Source organism: Rhincodon typus, chromosome 35 (assembly GCF_021869965.1).
Source record: "Rhincodon typus isolate 14 chromosome 35, sRhiTyp1.1, whole genome shotgun sequence".
Classification (NCBI taxonomy): domain Eukaryota; kingdom Metazoa; phylum Chordata; class Chondrichthyes; order Orectolobiformes; family Rhincodontidae; genus Rhincodon; species Rhincodon typus.
Window position 1 is genome coordinate 11,789,758 of NC_063366.1, and position 20,572 is coordinate 11,810,329.

At 45.7% G+C, this 20,572-nt stretch overlaps 3 protein-coding genes across 3 annotated transcripts in view; 1 reads left to right on the forward strand and 2 right to left on the reverse strand.

Moving 5' to 3' along the window:
• Positions 1-8,327: 8,327 nt before the first annotated feature.
• On the reverse strand, positions 8,328-8,705 carry LOC109920507 (histone H2B-like). Its single transcript, XM_048616527.1, has one exon. It carries the CDS (start codon positions 8,703-8,705, stop codon positions 8,328-8,330), a length of 378 nt encoding a protein of 125 aa, XP_048472484.1.
• Positions 8,706-10,749: 2,044 nt separating this feature from the next.
• On the reverse strand, positions 10,750-19,679 carry LOC109920505 (histone H3-like). Its single transcript, XM_020520534.2, has 2 exons — positions 19,664-19,679; positions 10,750-11,162 (listed from the first exon to the last, which is right to left on the reverse strand). Exon 2 carries the CDS (start codon positions 11,158-11,160, stop codon positions 10,750-10,752), a length of 411 nt encoding a protein of 136 aa, XP_020376123.1. The 5' UTR covers positions 11,161-11,162; positions 19,664-19,679.
• The window catches only part of LOC109920510 (cytochrome P450 2F2-like), a 37,452-nt gene continuing 35,273 nt past the window's right edge, over positions 18,394-20,572 (forward strand). Inside the window, exon 1 of the mRNA XM_048616515.1 lies at positions 18,394-18,614. Coding sequence (XP_048472472.1) covers positions 18,423-18,614 — 192 coding nt within the window. The 5' untranslated portion in view covers positions 18,394-18,422. The remainder of the gene's footprint in view (positions 18,615-20,572) is intronic.

The window sequence follows — 20,572 nt, forward strand, 5'->3', positions numbered from 1 at the left end:
TTTAGATTACCTAGAAGTTGAGAGCTGGGGGATCAGAAACAATGGGTTTTCTTGGACTGAAGGAAGGCTTGTAATGAAGTTCCCCAGAAATTTAGTCTGGGACCTTCTTTACCCTTTTCGCTTGTGGTAGGGAGTGCTGGCTGACTCGAGAAATGGAGGCTCTCCAAGAGAAAGGAGGTATTTGGCAGGTATAGAGTAAATCCCTAGAAGTGTATAAGGACAGTAGATGTACACCACTGGGAAATCAGGAGGGCCAAAAGGAGAAATGAGTGCTTTGGCAAATAAGGTTAAGGAGAATCCATGGAAGTTCCTTTAATGAATTTAAGGTTAAAAGAATAATTAGGAGAGTAAGGGCCCTTAAAGTTCAGCAAGGCTGCTTCTGTCTGGAAACTCAGGATGGGGAAATACTAAATGAGTTTTGCACATGTTTACTGTGGAGAAGGATATGGAAGCTGGGGAATTTGGGGAAACAGTGATATCTTAGTGTCCTTTATTAGAGAGTAGTAAACACTGATGCAAAATACTCACTTAATAGCTTCCCCATCTTCTGCTGTTCCACACATACAGCTTTGCTGATCTTTAAGGGGTCCTATTCTCTCTAGTTACCCTTTAACCTTAATGTATTTATGGAATCACTTTGGATTCTCCTTAAACCTATTTGCCAAAGTTATCTCGTGTCTCCTTTTTGCCCTCCTGATTTCCCTCCAGTATGTTCCTACTGCCTTTACATTCTTGAGATTAACTTGATCCCTGCTGTCTATACCTGATATATGCTTCCTCCTTTTTTTTTTCTTGACCAAAACCTCTTTCTCTATTCATCCAGCATTCCCTCTACCTACCAGCTTTGCCCTTCACCCTAAAAGGAATATGCTGTCTCTGGACACTTGATCTCTCTTTTGAAGTCTTCCCATTTTCTACCTGTCCCTTTACCTGTGAATGTCTGCCCCCAACCCCCTATCAACTTTTGAAAGTTCTTGCCTAATTCTGTCAAAATTGGTCTTCAATTTAAACTTCAACTTTTAGATCCAGTCTATCTTTTTCCATCACTATTTTGAAACTAAAAATTAGGGACTGGCCCCAAAAATTCTCTCCCACTGACACCTCAGTTACCTGCCCTAATTTATTTCCAAGAGTAGGTCAAGTTTTGCACCTTTTTCTAGTCAGCACATCCACAACCTGGATCAGAATTTTTTCTACACACTTAGCAAATTCCTCTCTATCCAAGCTGAGATATTGTATTATGATTCCCTTTACCAACTCTCACAAGCACTGTTACTATACAATATTTCCAGTCATTCATAAAACTACATCAGGATAGTAATAGCTGATAGGTATGCAGGGTAGATTGATCATAGTAGGACAACAGGTTGGCACAACATTGGATCAAAGGGCCTGTACTGTTCTATGTACATTAAGCTAAACATCCCTTCCAACCCATTATTGCTGCTTTACATCTTTCAATTCTTATTAACCCTATGCTGCAAGCAAAATTTAGACCTGTTTCTGTATCAAAGGCTATCCCTGAATTTAACACCATAACTTACTCAGAACAACACCATCCCTGCCATTGTTTGTGTAACTCACTTGAAACAATGGAAAGATTACAACATTAGCCCTTAGCAACTGTCATTTGAGACCTGAATAGATTGCAGAACAAAGTTTCCCTCCACTTATGTACTCCATTACCTATTAAAAGGGTAGTCACCCTATTTAAGAAACTTGCTATCAAGTGTTCTGTGAAAGTTCATACACATCCGTGCACTATCAAAACCAGCAATAGTGAATGAAATCTCATCTCCCAGCTTTGGGAGATTGATTAAATATCCTCTAATTTTATTTCATGTATAATTTATCTCATTTTGATCATATGGATCTAGTATTTTTACTAACCTTAAAGACAAAAGGACTAAAACCTCTTAATTTATGCAAACTCTGACTGGGCAGACATTCTAACTCCATCAGGAGTAACAGCCAGCATTTAGCAAGTGCGTAAACCATCTCCTTCCCCAGGACAGATCTCTCAAACTTGTGTACAATCGATACAACTGTGATACCATAAATACCTTGAAATTTTGGTAAGAAACATCTTTCTTAATTGTGACCTCCTGTCCCTGAGTGATCCCAAACCTCCTATGGGTTGGCTGTTTTTCTAATCCCTATGTCCAGGCCTTGAGTGCTTCAGATCAGCTGAAATAGCCAACGATGCAAGTAGTTGGGTGACCATGAGTGACCCCAGTCAGTTGCCTATGACCTCCAAAGGTGAGCTGTTCCCTCCCGATGTAACCAAGGAAGAAATGCAGAGGCAGTTACAAAACTACCTTGAAAGACAGTTGATTCCGCGATAGTGGGAACTGCTGATGCTGGAGAATCTGAGATGACAAGATGTAGAGCTGGATGAACACAGCAGGCTGAGCAGGAAAGCTGACATTTCAGGTCTGGACCCTTCAGAATGGGTCTAGATCTGAAAAGTCAGCTTTCCTGCTTGGCCTGCTGTGTTCATCATTCTACACCCTTGTTATCTTTGAAATACAGTTCCTGTTAGGGAAAACCCTAAACAAAAATCAGGCAGAAGTACAATATTCTCAAATGACAGTGGACCCTAGATGACATGAAACAGGTCTGGGGAAAACCACCTAACAAAGATAAGTACAGAACTAAATGGTCCTATGTTAACAAGACAAAACTGCCAAAGGAATGAAATCATGTCTTGATCAGCCCATGATTGTGAATTAAACCATCTTAAAGAGGAATCAAACAGCTGCAAAAGGAGAGATCAAAGCAGGAAAAAGCTGAACTTAAAGATCAAGAAATTGAAGGATGAGGTAACAGTCCCATCAGCTTCTTTCCAGGGTCCCAAGCCCATACAGAATGTATATCCAACTACTTGCAACATCCAGGAAGTGGTTCAGTAAAACCAAGCTCCTGCCTTTGGGGAAACAGGGATGAAAGTGATGTGTCCTCTGCCAGTGAAAGCAATGAGGACAGCATATCCCTGACTTTTTTTTTGAACAACTCCTTTTCAAACAAAGGAGGTTTAAAAAAAAAAAGTGGTGAGACAAAGGTTAGAGGACAGCAGTGAGGTGGATGTTCCAGTAAAATGGACTGAACAATGCAGTGCCCGGGCCTGTGACCCCTGTAAACACACATTTCTTTAGACTATCTATCACTCAATGAAGGGGTACAGATTCTGAATGTCATTGTCACTAAAAGGGTAGGTCGTCAGAGGTGCCCTTGGAGAGTACAAGCAGTAGCTTCAAGCTGGCTGGACAGCAATGGATACCCTGACCCAAATAAATTCATCTATGTCGATGGACAGATAACATAGTCCATCAGAACCCTACAAAGGGAAGAATTGAAAGACCACCTTTATCAGGGCTAAAGACAGGGACATCTGCAGGTTACTGTAACTTTCACAGGTTGCATCCACCTTGCACTAAATATGCCATCAGCCCAACATCTATTGCAGGAATCCTCCTGATAATTCTGAGGTTAGAGAAAAAAGGGATTTTGGTTTAAAAACCCACAGCACCTCTAACAGCCTGCTGTGTCCCATGGGGAATGGTGATTCTGTATAGACTACAGGAAAGCAAACCAATGCATTGATCAAAATATCCCACTAGTGGCCAACCCCCTCTGCCATATTCAGTGGTAACACCAGACCACAAGTGGTTCTCAGTCATAGATATGGCTAACAGCTTCTGATCAGTATCCCTAGCACCTGAAATACAGTCGTGGTTTGCCTTTACTGTGTGACAACAGTACACATGGAGCTGACTCCCATAGGGATTCCACAACAGCCCAACTGTATACCATACAGCTTTACAAAACCACCTCTGTCAAATGCCATCAACTGAGTCAGTTATCATCCAGTATGTGGATGATACACTGCTTCAGAAATGGAAAAGCAACAGGAGATAGACTTTAAGACCCTCCTAAACCCCATGCAACAGAAAGGTCACAGGGCTAGTACTGAAAAGGCTTGGATTGCCCAGAAAGAGGTCATAGAGTAGAATCGTAGAATCCCTACAGTGTGGAAACAGGCTCTTCGGCCCAACAAGCCCACACTGACCCTCAGAGCATCCCACCTAAGCTACACATCCCTGAACACTACAGGCAATTTAGCACAGCCAACTCCCCCTAACCTGCACATCTTTGGGCTGTAGGCAGAAACTGGAGCACACAGACACTGAGAATGTGCAAACTCCACACAGACAGTCGCCTGAGGCTGGAATTGAACCTGGGTCCCTAGTGCTGAGGCAGCAGTGCTAACCACTGAGCCACGGTGCCATTCTATCTAGGACAGAAAATCTCCCAGGGGAAAAGGGAAATCACCCAAAGTCAGGCCACTGCTATACAGGCTGCCGAACAGCCTACAAGAAGTCAAGAACTGAGGGCTTTTCTGGGTCTGTGTAACTTTAACCAGTGCTGGATTGATTTGTATACCCAACCAGCCCAGCCCCTGACAGAAGGGGGAATGGGACTCAAAAGAACACATTGCACTGACAAAAGGAACAGGAAGAAGCCTTCCAGGACCTCGAACACTGTTCCGCACCAGCATTGGGTATCCCGATAAAGGAAAAGCCTTTATGTTATTTGTCCACAAGAAGGAGGATTAAATGACAGTGGTGCTGGCCCAGGAACATGAAGACAGGTTGAGACCTGTTGGATATTACTCGGAAGTTAGACAAGGTAGGCCTCAGATGGGGGAGCTGTTTGAGAGCGGTGCAAGCTACGTGCAGGGCTGTGGGATTTACTGCAAGTCTGGTGTTGGGTCAGAGATTGAGCTAAATGCCTGCATGCCGTACTTACTTTGCTCTCTATGAGGAGAATATCCCAGGTAACTGCTGCTTGGTGAACAGCAGTCCGAGAAGCTCCTAATCTACAAATAGTTCGTGAGTCTGGTCAAGCCAGCCACACTATATTATTGGAGCCTACAGGAGAGGAAGGAGGTGACAGTGATTGTGCTGGAATCCTGCAGAAATTGGAGGACAATAATCAAATGATGAATGAGGCTTTGCAAAACCCAGAACTCGTCCCTTGTACTGACAGATCCTTTCTCCTGGAGAATGGTATAAGGAAAGCCAGATGGGCTGTCATGGTACTCCACACTGTCATGACATCAGGAAGCCTTCCCCCACCCCCTGGAACATAGATACCACAAGTGGAATTAAGACTCTGAAGCCTGTAAAATATCAGGCTGCCAACGTTTACACGGACTCCTGCTGTGCTTTGGGCATAGTCCACTTCTTTGGCCAACTGTGGAAACAGCGTGGATTCCTAACGGCTGCACGTATCCGCTCCGCGCTTTCCCACCCCCCACCCCATCAGAAATGGGAACACAGAACATTACAGCGCAGTACCGGCCCTTCGGCCCTTGATATTGCGCCGACCTGTGAAATCAATCTGAAGCCTATCAAACATAAACTATTCCATTATCATCCATATGTTTATCCAATGACCATTTAAATGCCCTTAAAGTTGGCAAGTCTACTACTTTTGCAGGCAGGGCATTCCACGCCCTTACTACTCTGAGTAAAGAACCTATCTCTGATATCTGTCCTACATCTATCACCACTCAATTTAAAGCTATGTCCCCTCGTGCTAGCCATCACCATCCGAGGAAAAAGGCTCCCACTATCCACCCTATCTAATCCTCTGATCATCTTATATGTCTCTATTAAGTCACCTCTTAACCTTCTTCTCTCTAACGAAAGCAGCCTCAAGTCCCTCAGCCTTTCCTCATAAGACCTTCCCTCCATACCAGGCAACATCCTGGTAAATCTCCTCTGCACCCTTTCCAATGCTTCCACATCCTTCCTATAATGCGGTGACCAGAACTGTACGCAATACTCCAAGTGCGGCCGCACCAGAGTTTTGTACAGCTGCAACATGACCTCATGGCTCTGAAACTCAATCCGTCTACCAATAAAACCTAACATACCGTACGCCTTCTTAACAACGCTATCAACCTGGGTGGTAACTTTCAGTGATCAATGCACATGGACACAAATCTCTCTGCTCATCCACACTACCAAGAATCCTAGCATTAGCCCAGTACTCTGTATTCCTGTTACTCCTTCCAAAGTGAATCACCTCACACTTTTCCGCATTAAACTCCATTTGCCACCTCTCAGCCCAGCTCTGCAGCTTATCTATGTCCCTCTGTAACCTGCAACATCCTTCCGCACTATCCACAACTCCACCGACTTTGGTGTCATCTGCAAATTTACTAACCCATCCTTCTACGCCCTCATCCAGGTCATTTATAAAAATGACAAACAGCAGTGACCCCAAAACAGATCCTTGAGGTACACCAAGGGAAGGAAGTCAAGGACTCGTTGGAGGCTCTCCAGCTGCCCAAAGAAGTGCAATTTAATAAGGTGCAAAGCCCACACTAAAGATAACACCATGGAAGGCCAGGCAATACCCTGGTAGATCAGGCAGCCGAAAGAGCTGCCACCAATCACTCCTGTCAAGAGCTTCAAGGGCACATCTGCCACCTCAACCATTGGGGCAGCAAATCAAAATCTGCATACAATGCAGAATGAACGTTCCCAAGAGGAGAAAAAGGGATGGATTGATAATGGACACGGGCGACGCAAAGATGGCATTTGGAGACATCAAGAATCAAATCAATTTAACTGGGGAGGCAATGGCCTAGTGGTATTATCGCTGGACTGTTAATCCAGAGACACCCTCATCCTGTGAATGAATAAAGGAAATCGACTTACCTCATACCTACTGCCTTGATGCCATATCTGGCACAACAAATCCACTCCTGGGGACAATCGGGGCCTGAACAGATGACAGCACAGCTGGTGGGGACAGGGTTTTAAAATATCTGCCCAAGCAGTAGTAAACCACTGCCTCACTTGCCAGAAAAACCCTGGAGCCAAAGTGCAAGTTCCCTAACTGAAAGCACCAGCGCCTCCAGAGCCATTCCAGCATTTGCAAGTTGATTTATGTGTCACTCCCACAATGTCAAGGTTACTCAGACATCCTTGTAACTGGGGACAAGTTTTCCAGCTGGATGGATGTGTAAGAATTATGTACCCCAATGGGTACTATCCGCCAGCATTGACTTGGACGAGGGAACGCATTTCAAGATGTTCACTTGTTATTGAGAATTGACTGGAACTGTCCCTATTATCCACAAGCATCAGGGCAGGTCGAACAAATGAATCAGACCCTGAACCAGTGACTGGCTAAATAAGGGTGTGCTGGAACAGGGGAGCCAGTGTCATTAAGCAGGGCGGGAAAGTTAGAGCTATTAATGAGGCATGCAATATACTAAGCTTCATTAACTATGGACAGTAGAAGAAGAGGGAGGCTACACTAAACTTGTATAGGATATTGATAAACCTTATAAAAACCAAAAGAACTGCGGATGCTGTAAATCAGGAACAAAAACAAAGTTGCTGGAAAAGCTCAGCAGGTCTGGCAGCATCCGTGGAGGAGAAAACAGAGTTAACATTTCGGGTCCAGTTTCGGATTCTGAGGAAGGGTCACCGGACCCGAAACATTAACTCTGTTTTCTCCTCCATTGATTAACCTTAGACATAGTCAGTCATACGGCATGGAAACAGACCCTTTGGCTCAACCAGTCCACACCAACATGGTCCCAAACTAAATTTGTCCCACCTGCCTGCATTTGGCCCATATTCTCTCAAACGTTTCTTATTCATGTACTTAACCTAATCTTTTAAATGTTGTAACTGCATCTACCACTTCCTCAGGACCCTTATTCCATAAATGAACCACTTTCTACTTTAAAAATGTTGCCCCTCTTTTCTAAAATCTTTTTCCTGTCACCTTTTAAAAAATATGCCCAGTCTTGAAATCCCCCACCCTAAAGACGCTTGCTATTCACCTTTCTCGTGATTTTATAAAGCTTGATAAGGTCACCTCTCAACCTCCCATGCTCCAGTGAAAAAAGTCCCAGCCTCTTCCCCATGACCCTCCATTCCCAGCAACATCCCGGTAAATCTTTTCTGAACCCACTCTAGTTTAATATCATTCCTCTAACAGGGGAAAAAGAATAGAAATGGGGATGCGGTGGACAAACCAAACATCAAAGTTTTCAGGACAGAGACCCTCTTGTCTGTCAACTCAGTTGCACTTCTTAAGTGCTTAACTGTCTCCTTGACCCGCTGCAGTCCAGCATCTCCAGACGCTGGTTACAATATGGGAAAGGTACACTGGTAGAAGCATGGTTTTGAGTATTGAGGGACCGTGACTTGCACTGGGAAACGAGCTCTCTCGGAATGAGTGGTTAAGAGTTGGCTCTGAAAAGAGCCGTTGTTTGATGTGGAAGGGAAAGTTCCCCTTCACTTGGAGCTGGTATACTTGGTGACCGCCTTGGTGCCCTCAGAGACGGCGTGCTTAGCGAGCTCGCCGGGCACCAGCAGGCGGACGGCGGTCTGGATCTCCCGGGAGGACATGGTATGCCGCCTGCTGTAGTGAGCCAGGCGGGACGCCTCGCAGGCGATGCGGTCAAAGACGTCGTTGACGAACGAGTTCATGATACTCATGGCTTTGGAGGAGATGCCCGTGTCCGGGTGGACCTGCTTCAGCACCTTGTACACGTAGATACCGTAGCTCTCCCGGCGGGCCTTCTTGCGCCGCTTGTCACCCTTATGGTGCGACTTAGAGGCCGCCTTCTTGGCTCCTTTCTTGGCGATCACCTTGGTCCCACTCTCCGGCATAGCGCCCGCTCGGCTCCGCCGTCCCGTCCCACAGACTCCACTCTTCCGACCGAGCTGCGTTGCACGCGAATTTATGCAGCACACCGCCGCCGCGCCGCTTTATATAGACCCCGTTATGCAAATGAAGGATCGGCGGTCTCACCCCCGCTTCTGATTTGCCGCTGGCCATGCCGCGAGCCTATTGGTCCTTGGATCACGTATGCGTTTACATGGCAATTGTCCCCGCTTATACATAGCGCCCACAACGCAGCGAGTCCGGTTATTCACTGACTCCGCCTTTTGGTAGTCAACTCACATCGAGATTTGAGGATTATTGGTCATGGAGCTGAACATCTCAAACCCACAATCAACTTTGACGAATAGACCAGTAAAGTAAATAATCGTTGGGGGGTTCTGAGATAACAAGGTGTAGAGCTGGATGAACACAGCAGGCCAAGCAGCATCAGAGGAGCCGGAAAGCTGACATTTCGGGCCTAGACCCTTCTTCAGAAAACTTACCCTCCTGCTATCTCTGTAATCAATGGGGGTTTATCTATTTAATCATTCTGGAATCAGTTCTTTTTCAAATTGCGGAGTCTGGTATCTTATGTGAATCGTGGGGTGTAAAACAAAGTGGGATCGAGTTTCAACTTGCATTGCAATAGCATTGTCCTGGGCGCAATGAAACAGTCACTAACTCCGTTTCTACTCTTTAAAAAGAGAAGGTGCAAACAAAATCAACCCCCAAATCACTCCTGCGACGGGGACAATACCCAGACTAAAGTAGAGTAAGCGCAATCTACTCTTACAACAGAAAAGTAAAACTTTTCCCCAAACCTTGAACTGAAATAAAGTTCCAGCGACTGTGGGGGGAGGGGGGGGGCAGTGTGGAAAGAGGTGGACAAGAGAACAAATAAACAAAAGATAGCTATCAGAGATAGTAGGAACTGCAGGTTCTAGGCCCGAAACGTCAGCCTCTCTGCTCCTATGATGCTGCTTGGCCTGCTGTGTTCATCCAGCCCTGCACCTTGTTGTCAAAAGATAGCTATCCTCGACTCTGTCCTCACCAGCTAAGTCGTAATGGAGAACTGCAGCTGCTAGAAATCTTTTAAAAATAGGAAACGGAAGTCTCCGAACATCCACCGAGAGAAAACGCAGTTAACATTCAACTGTGACTGTAGCTTCTCGACTCGAAGCCACAGCCATTTTCTATTCCTTGACGCTGCCAGTTTCTCCGCTGTTTGTCTCATTATTTCAACATTTGACAGCCGCAGATGAGATCAGATTTGGCTCGTGGGTTTCTAAGATCTTGGTGCGGCAGAGTGGTTAGCACTGCTGCCTCACAGCGTCAAGGTTCGATTCCACCCTCGGGCGACTATCTGTGTGGAGTTTGCACATTCTCCCCAGGTCTGGCGTGGGTTGCCTGCCACAGTACAAAGCTGCGCAGTTTAGTTGGATTGGCTACGGAAGGGTGGGTCTGTGTGGGATGCTCTTCAATCGGTGTGGATTCGATGAGCCAAATGGCCTGTTCCCAGAGAATAGGGATTCTACCTTCAAAGACGACAGCGAGATGGAATACAAGTTGAGAACACAGTTCTCAATGGAAGTGCTGTTGAGAGCCCAGTGAAGAGATGAAGAATTGTAGTAAGGTAGTCATGCGTGTCCACTCGAGATGAGATTCACCAGGATGTTGTGTGGGACGGAGCATTTCAGCTCTGAAAAGAAGTTAAGGTTATTTTCTGTACAGAAGATTGAGGGGCAAAGACAAGGTGGATACAAGACACTGGCAGTAAAATTAAGTTTGGATGCCACCCGAAACTGGTGAAGGAATGAACTTGGGGGAATAACCACCTTAAACTCTGCAAAAAGCTAAATTGACATCCAAGAAAAAGCGCTCCAAAACCCAACGACCGGAGCCATATTCTTCTCAGCTCAATCTAGTTTTGACCGACGGAAATTTAAAATAAGTGGACTTTGCTTTGCTCGGTAATGCCTTTGCTAATAGTAGTGGCTCTGAAAAGAGCCGTTTGACTTGATGTTCATGGGGGAATTAGAGGGATCGAGCTCAGGCCCTCTCCCCACGGATGCGCCGGGCCAGGTGGATGTCCTTGGGCATGATGGTGACCCGCTTGGCGTGGATGGCGCACAGATTGGTGTCTTCGAAGAGCCCCACCACATAAGCCTCGCTAGCCTCCTGCAAGGCCATCACGGCCGAGCTTTGGAAGCGCAGGTCGGTCTTGAAATCCTGGGCGATCTCCCGCACCAGGCGCTGGAAGGGCAGTTTGCGGATCAGCAGCTCGGTGGATTTCTGGTACCGGCGGATCTCCCGCAGCGCCACCGTGCCCGGGCGATAGCGATGCGGCTTTTTGACACCGCCGGTGGCCGGGGCACTCTTACGGGCAGCTTTGGTAGCCAGCTGCTTGCGGGGGGCTTTACCCCCAGTGGATTTCCGCGCCGTCTGCTTCGTCCTCGCCATCACTTTGACCCCTTTCGGAAACTAAGGTCACAGCCCTTATGGCGCTCCTTTTATAGTATCCTGGCCGCCGCCAGCAAGGACCCCGATGCTGTCCAATTGGTCAAGTGGAACCCGCTTCTGATTGGTTCAGAAAATGCCACCCTCGATTGGTCAACCTCAGATACCACCGATTGGTCGGCATTGTGTATTGTGATTGGATCGTGTTTCAATCCCGGAACTAACTCGCCAAACCCGGGAAATTCAAATTTAACAACACAGTTCTGAGGAAAGGTCGCCAAACACAAAACGTTAAGTCTGTTTTTTCCTTCACAGATGCTACCAGACCTGCTGAGCTTTTCCAGCATCTTTGATTTTGTTCCAGATTTACAGCATCTGCAGTTCTTTCAGTTAAATTCAAATTTAACTTCAATTCAGTCTTTTCATTCATGCCACTGTTCCCAGACCCTCAGATACTTTTTCTCTTAAGGATCCTCCCTTTCGGCTTCCTGCAGAATCTTAGTTCCCTAGCCTAACTGACCATTCTCAGTGACCACATTTAACCACGTTGGCATCAAGCACGTTCAACTGCTGGGGCATCACAGCCCAGTCTAACTCCATAAAAACCAAAAGAATTGCAAATGCTGCAAATCAGGCACAAAAACAGTAGTTGCTGGAAAGGTTCAGCAGGTCTGGCAGCATCTGCGAAGAAAAAAATCAGAGTTAATGTTTCAGCTCTGGTGACCCTTCCTCAGAACTCGTAACATCAGATCTGAAACGTTAATTCTGATTTTTTTTTTTCACAGATGCTGCCAGACCTGCTGAACCATTCCAGCAACTTCCGTTTTTGTGCCAGTCTAAGTCCACACTGTGCTATCAGACCTGCTGAGCATTTTAATGGCAGAGAGTTCCAAAATCTCACAACCCTCAGAGAGAGAAAAATCTCATCTCTGCACTTCTGTACATGTGACAATTCACCTCAATCTAATTCGAAAGGGTGACCTCTAATTTTAAAACTCACACCCACCATCTCCCCTAGCCCCCAGTTCTGACCAGCGGTTGGCAAGGGAACGTGGAAGCTGAACGTGAAACTGTTGACCCCAGAACAATTGAGGAGCTTATAAGCGATTAAACAGGTGAAGCCCCTCTGAGTCTCCAGCAGACTGGTGGGCAACAGTCAGGGGGAACATCAAGAGGTTCTTTAACCTCAAGGGTGCTCAGAAGGCATGACAGAGATGGGTAAAACTGTCCAAACTTCAGAAAGGCATGTAGAACCCAGTCATGCTGCAGACAATGAGGATTGATAACAAGGAGAATTTCCAGCCGCCTGATGTTTCTATGCAATTACGTCGATCAGTCTGTGTGTAACCAGCCAAACAAGCAATCAGAAAGAAATGTTAATTATTGTATGAATGGGGAACATGGTTTACCATTCAGTCATTGCAATGCAACAATGAACATAATGCTCCAAAAAGCAAGGATTGTCTCAACATGAATCAGTTGCATACGTTTGGAATGGGGTTTTAGATAATTTGCAAAGAGAGTGCAAACTCTCAATGGAATTTCTGCCTCCTTTTATAATTGGAGAAGATTCCCAATTAATTCTGAGGAAACGTTATAGTTATGGAAGTGAAGATGATGTGATATAGATTTGTACAAAGAGTAAACGATTGCATTACAGGGTGGATAGAGATATGGAAATCTGGTTTCAGGCCTGCCTCACATTTGTAAACTCAGCAGGGAAAGATTTGCTGGGACTGTCGCTGGTCCCATCGGCGAGGCACAGCACACACCCGGTGAGGTTTCAGGCTGGTGACTAAGCCTATTCTCCGTCACACCTGGTGGAGACTGGAAATGGAACATCTGCAGCAGGGTGGTGAAGAACAGAAAAAGCTCCACTTTAGCCAACGCCTCACCAGTGCACACACTCCGACCTGAAAAAGAACAGGGCACCGTCAGTACCTCATCAACACACACGGTCCATTCACAGACCACCATCTTCCAAACACCTATCTCTGAAACCATCCCAGTGGTCACCAACGGCAAGCAATTTCGTTCACAGCATTTGTGTCTCTCCATCCCCGTACAGACAGAACTCGATCAGTTGGAAAACATTTGGCTCTTCAAGCTCTCTGCTCACTCAGTAACATCCTGGCTGATCTGCTCCCTACACTCCACCATGCCACACCTACCCCATAACTTAAATAGTAATTTAATTAGGATCCAAAACTCGGTCCTGAATCTACTCAATGACTGAACATCCACAGGTCGCTCGGGGTAGAGAATTCCAAAGACTCACACCACTCTGAGTCCTTAACCCTGTCCCAAACAGACACACCTTTACTGTGAGGCTATGACTAGTTCTAGAAACAATCTCCCAGCACGTCCTCTGTCCTGGGCCTGAAGAATTCTCAATATTTCGATGAGATTACTGCTCATTCTTCTTGTCATGAAGGAATATAGCACCGAGCCTTCTCCATCCCTCCTCATTCCAGCAATCAGCTTAGTGACTCTCTCTAAGGTAACTTTACCCTTCCTTGGGTAAACAGACAAAGACTGTGCATAGGTGTGGTCTCACCAAGCCCCAGTGTGATCGCAGGACCTGTGGTACATCCTTAGTTGAATTAATTGACATTAATGGTTATAGCATTCTTGTTTTGCATTCCTTTTCTTTATTCACTCATGGGACATGGGCATCGCTGGCTTGTTTCAGCATTTATTGTCCGTCCCTAGTTGCCTTTTGAAAAGGTGGTAGTGAGCTGCCTTCTTGAACTGCTGCAGTCCCTCCAAGCCACTCACCGTCCTGACTGTAAGACAATAAGAAAAAAGAACTGGAGCAGGCCATTTGGCTCCTCAAGGCAGTTCTGCCCTTCAACAGGATTATGGCTTATCCCACATTCTTCACATTCTTCCTGCCCTTTCCATATCCTCATTCCTTCAGTGTCACCGGGTCAAAATCATGGATTTCTCTCCCTAAAAGCACCTATCTACAGCACATGGACTGCAGCAGTTCAAGAAGGCAGCTCACCACCACCTTCTGAAGGGGGGCACCTAGGGACGGGCAATAAATGCTGGGCCCAGCCGGCGATGCCCACATCCCATGAACGAAGTAAGAAATGGGGCAGCTCAACTCATCGTGAAATTTTAGAGGTTGCTGCCAGGTCAGATCTAAGATTTTTCTCAACAGTAAGTTGTGTGTCTGTCTTCACAAAATTCCCATCAGCATCCAGGAAGTGAGCTGGGTTAAACTCATTTGGGTTTTCCCGTTGAGTTTTATCGTACAGCACCGAGGTCAGTAAAGGAATAACGTCGGTTCCATGAAAAACACGGAAAGCAATTCTGAATGTGTCACTGTGCCTGACTTCAATGGAGAGTGAGTCATGCAGGATGTGTAAACCCAGTGTTGTACCTGGTCCTGTTAGTTTCACTGGACACTTCAGGTTATAATTGGCCCGACCTCGTTGTCAAATGTAATGTCTCACCCCCTCAATCAAAAATACACAATTCCTGATTCATTAATATCCAAATTGTCATTTGGCCTGCAGTGTGGCACATTGGCCTGCAATGGAGGCTACGTAGATTAGTGCACAGGAACCTGCTGTTTGCAACAGAAATAACATGTACACAGATTGTGCCTCTTTAACTCAATTAAATAGGTGACTTCCAATCTCCAGTTCATTCCTCAGGGTAATTCCTTGACCAATCACAGTCAACTGGCTTCATTTAAAACTTAATTGGAGCTTGACAGTTAAGCACCAGTCATCATGAACTGGTGCATTCGCCTGAGCCTCTGCTAATTGGAGTACTGGCCAACCAACCAGCAATCTCCTCTCATTCATTAAAAATAATGTTGCACTCTGCATATGCATTGTCCTGATCAGTGCAAGGTGCTCATAACAGGACTGAAGACCCGAGAGCAAACAAATGTGAGGTGAGATTTGAAATCAAACCTTTTCCCACAGTTGGTGCCTGAGTTTGGAATGACATGTGGTGCAGGCAGGTCCAAATGAGGCATTGAAGAGGGCATTAGATGATTATTTAAATAGAAACAATGGTTTGTGGGAGAAAGGCAGACGTTTGTCTCTGTCACAATGCTAAAGAGAGCTAGTGCAGATGCGATGTGATGAATGGCCTCATTTTTCACTATCAGGTTGTGTGATGAAAATATTTAATGATGCTATTTTTTTAGAAATACTCAACATTGAAATTCCCCTTTCTTTTAATTTATTTTTCTTCAAATTCCAATCCTATTTTTATTCAGAAAGTACCACATTGTTGTTATCATTGCAACAGTGGCACAAACTGAAATGTAAGCCTTTTTTTATCTCATACCTTTGAAATGAAATATTCTTTGAAATGCATATCCTTGGTTGTCGAATGAGGTAGGTTCATGGGCATGATGTTGGCAAACCTCTGGATCTCATGAATTACAGCGTCAGTGTAGGGCATGTTTCTCTGGTCTCCTGTTCTTGGGAATCGACCAGCTCCTATAACCCGATCAATTTCATCTTAAACTTTCCCTGAAATAGACAAAAAAGCTAAAGAGCATGGCATGGAGGAGCAGCATAGAGAAACTGAAGCGTAGAACTTTGTCTTGTTCAACGACACAGAATGGGCACTGTCTGTTCTGTTGCCAGTACGTTCCCCTCTCAATATTTAGCTTCATCAGCTCCGACAGGCCTAAAAATCAAACTGCCCCAAACACACAACTGACCCGATACCACCCACTGTCTGCTAACCTCCAAGGTAAACGTTATGGTTCACTAATGAGGACAATTTGTCAATATATTTAAAATAATTCAGTGGCAACATGGTAAATATTAATATTTATGATCCTCGAGAAGAATTCAATTGAAAGTGCTTATTTGTTGAGCCTAAATTTCCACATAAGTGCTGGACAGGAAACTTGACACGGACAGGATGATCCCAGGAGGAGCATTTTAGGGCCATTCCCCAAAATACCCCATAAAGAGGTCAAAGATTTCAGGTTCATGACAGTTCCTGGCCTGTGAGTGGAGAAAATATTGCCCAAAGGCCCCGAATTGTTCTTTTTTCGCCAATATTGCAAGCACTTCTGAACCAATGGCATCAAGATCAAAACTTTTAAAAAAGTCACTCTGAGCTGCCCCCTGCTCTCTGCAGAGACCTGTTTATCGGAATAACTGTTCACTTCAATCTACACAAATCCTTATTGCCGTCAGTCCAATTCAGAATCAGACACTGATCCAAGTGAATCAGACGGACAGCAGGTTGGTCAGTTCTGTTGGATTCCTGATGTATCTGAGGGAGTCTTTGTCTCTCTGACAGAGAGCAAGAGATTCCTTTGTCAGAACTCCAATCGTTCGAGGCTTATCAATGTTCTGTCTTCTCATTCCATGCTATTGGTTCCCCTTGACCACAACGATTTACAAGATTGGAGAGTTCACTGTGCAGCTATTGGGGTGTTTGCTGGTTTTAAGCTAAGGCAAATTGGGACAAGTTGAATAATTTTCAAAACATGTCTATGTAGATCCAGGTGTGGAGCTCAGTGCAGAACTGAAAGGCTCCACCCAATAGGATCAGTGTGTAGGTGCAGGAGTATGTCTGTAAAACAATATGCACATGACAGCGATAACCAACCTGCACTGTGCCCCACTGTAAACAGGTTACGGCTCTGCTGTCCTTGTAGCATTTTCTTTGGTGCTTAAAAATTTTCTTGCACTCTCAATCCAGGGCAGAGATCAAATACAGAATTTAAAATGTAGATTTAGGATAAGTGCCAATCCTGATTTTGCCTTTTTATGAATGTCATACTGGTCATCGTCCCGGAATCTGCAATGAAAGTTGTCTCCTCCAGGCCCGGATCTGTCAGCTTGGGCTCAAGCTCAGAAGGACGCCACTTGCTGGCTCGCTAATGATCAACTCTTTCTGATATCAGCCAACAGAGGGGTTTCTGATTAAGGTGGCCAATATGGTGCTGACCCTAGAGCTGTTTCAGCATCGCTGGTCTATATCAGGGAGACCAAGCGCAGACTCAATGACTGATTCGTGGAGTATCTGTTCTCTGTACACTCCAATCAACACCACCTTCTAGTTGCTAGCCATTTCAACTCCCCCTCTGCTCCCTTGGTGACATGTCCATCCTGCTCCTCCTCCCCTGTCAAAATGAGGCCACAAGTAAACTGGAGGAACAACACCTTATATTCTGCCTCGGAAGCTTACAGCCCAGTGGCCTCAACGTCGAATTCACCAGCTTCAAAATCTCCACACCCACCCCACCCCTGCCTCACCTCACGTCCCGCCGTCCCTGTCATCCCCTCCTCCTTAACCCTTCCCATTGACCAAGCTCTACAACCCCGTACCCGCATCCACCTATCACCATCCCACCTACGTTCACCCAGCCTCACACCCTCCTCCCTCTAGTTATTTCTGAGCTCCCTTCCCCTTTCCCAGTCTGATGAAGGGTCCTGACGTGAAACGTTGACTTGGCTGCAACTCTGACCTGCTGTGTTCCTCCAGCTCCACATTTGATCAACTCTCACTTCCAGCCTTGCTACCTCCTAGGTGTGGATACAGTTACAATGTTTAAAAGACAGTTGGATGAGTACATGAGTAGGAAACGTCTGGAGGGATATGGGCTAAGATGGCACGAGTTTAGTTTGGGATAATGGGCGGCATGGACTGGTTGGACCAAAGGGTCTGTTTCCAGGCTGTATGTCTCTGACTCGATGATAAGTGAAAGAAAAAACCCTCAGCAGAATGTCTCTTTTACCAGCAACACTCAAGTCCTGTACTATCAAGCAACAATTAACCACATAAATGCAAATAATCTTTAAGGTGTGATTCAGAACAGCAGACCTGTAGAGATATAATTTTCTGCTTTGCTACACGTGTATAAGTTTACTAGATATCCTCACTTCTCAGCGAAACTGTGTCCTGGGAAAGAGACTCTTACCATAAAAGCATGCCAGGTACATCTGTCCAGACAAGCTCAGTTAGAGCCAGGTGTGAAAATTGACAGCGCTTTCTCTGAGTGGACTCTTGCTGTGCCTAAACATCACTTGCCCAGGGGTGCCCACTATCCAATGCTGTCGTGTACTTAGAACTGAAGCTCCGGGGATGTGTACCGATCTGTTTAATTAAATGGCCCAGCTCACGGGAAAGTGGGGGTTAAAGACATTCAGACGATTAAGGAAAATGAGGCGGTGCTTTGGGAGCAATTAAGTGGAAGGTTGGACTGAAGGACAGCCCATATTATAGCATCAGGACACAAGTGGCTCCACTTAGTGTGTGGGCACTCGGAGACAATGGAATTATTTAAGTACTTTCCCACAGGCTACACCTCGGTCCTGTGGCTGCTGGCTCTCTCTCTTTTGCTGATCGTTTCTGTTATCCGGCGGAGAGTTCCCAGGAATTTCCCTCCTGGACCGACTCCGCTTCCTCTGATCGGGAACCTGCACCAACTGGACCTCAGGAGGCTGGACTGGTCTCTCATGGGGGTAGGTGAGAATCCTTCATTGGGGAATGTCGGAGGGATAGGGCGGTGTAAAGGAACAGCTCCCAAGGAGAGGCTCATAGAGACTGGAGATACAAACGGAGGGATTCCACCCCCAAACAGATCTGTAATCCGCGATCCGGGAATCTGTTAGCTCTGGGTCTATGATCTCTAAACTTTGACTGGACTTTGATTTGAGACTGAGTGGGAGGAAAACAAAAATCAAAGGTATTGCACACACGACACAAGTCGTGCAGCATGAATGACCTTGTAAATATTTAATTTAGTTAACTCTATGGTAAATCCAATCACACTAATTGGAACAAAGCCTATCTGATTCACTGTTTTTTCCAACATCTCCATTTTCTATTCGACTGTTTCAGAAATGCTATGGCCAATCTCAGGGGCAGCTGAATTGCAAACCCAGGTCTCTTCCTTCAGAGGTTGGGACACTACCACTGCGCCGCAAGAACCTGAAAAACTGATTTGCGTTTTTCTTCAAGGGGAACCTGACCACGATGGGCTGAATGGCCTCTCTCTATGCTCTTATTTTCCCCATGATTCAAAACGAAGTCAAAGCCCAGGGTACAGTTGTTCAGAACTGGCAATGAAATGCTGTAATGTTGATATCTCCTGGATCAACCTAGTACGCATTTTATGGAAGAGCTGAGACTTGAACCCAGAGGTAGGGGCACTACCACTCTGCGGCAACAGCCCTAAAGCGTATTTGACCAATTTTCTAATCAACCTGTTCAGAGATGTTATTACACACCTCTGGAGCAGGTGAGACTTGAACCCTGGCCTCCTGGTACAGAGGTAGGGATACCCCGAATGCCCTAAAGCCCATTTGATAGCTTATCATGTCATTGACATCAGGTTCAAATCTACTTGCTCCAGATGAGTATCCTCCTCTGTGTAATAAGTGATAATCTTTTCTGAATAAGTTGATTAAAAATATCTTTGATTAAAGTTTAACGAATTACATACAACGGGATAAATATTACTGTATGTAACCAGAGCTAATACGTTAAAGGGTGGTGATTTTTTTTCAACACACTAAAATCTGAGACGCCTTCATAGAAAGAGTTGAGTAAAATATTTGAACGAACTTTCCTGTAAAGTAACTTGAGTTCAATAGAAAGGGAAGTGAGTCGCCGGTAGATCTATATTTGTCGAAGTCCGATTTCTGTGAAGCCAACTGATGCACTACCTCGTAGAAATGTGGTAGGACTGTGGATTTCACATCCTGTTCCATGTGGGAATTCCCCCCCGCGCCGCCTTCCCCCAAGGAAATGTAGTCAGCTATCGCAGTTCTGGGGCTCGACCAGCGGCCGGCATTACTTTGGTACGTGCACGATGCTGTGAGCTCCTGGGAGGAAGAGTACATTCACATAGTGGGTCAGCCGAGCAGCACAGGAGATCCTCCTGAGGGATCAGTGAGAGCGATAGGACCTGTGGGAAGGGCAGACAAAGCCAGAAGCCAGGCTAACTCTGTAGCACAAGGTGAGGGCTCAGGAGAGGCTGCAGGACGAAGACTGGGATAACAAGAAACACGAGGAATTGAAGAGCCATTGAGACGAATTTGGATTTTCAGGAGAATTAGAGCAAGGAGATAACACAGGAGAGGGGAAAAAAGAAACTGGGAGAGATAACCAGCACGACGGTAAAAGCAGAAGTCCCATGATACCAAGTGAAAATCCACTACTTCTTTTCTGAAGTGACAAGCTTTCTGAGCACCTCCTTTGTCAGGTGGAGCAGCTGGGCAAGCTTGTGATTTCAAATAAACCTGTTGGACTGTAACCTGGTGTTGTGACTTCTGACTTTATCCACTCCAGTCCAACACTGGCACCTCCACATCATGGAGTAAGTGCAAATGATAGGGTATCTCAGACATCTAGGGTAAGCCTGCCACTTCAATGCACCACCCTGCTCCCTGGCCAACATCTCTGTCTCTGGCTTGCT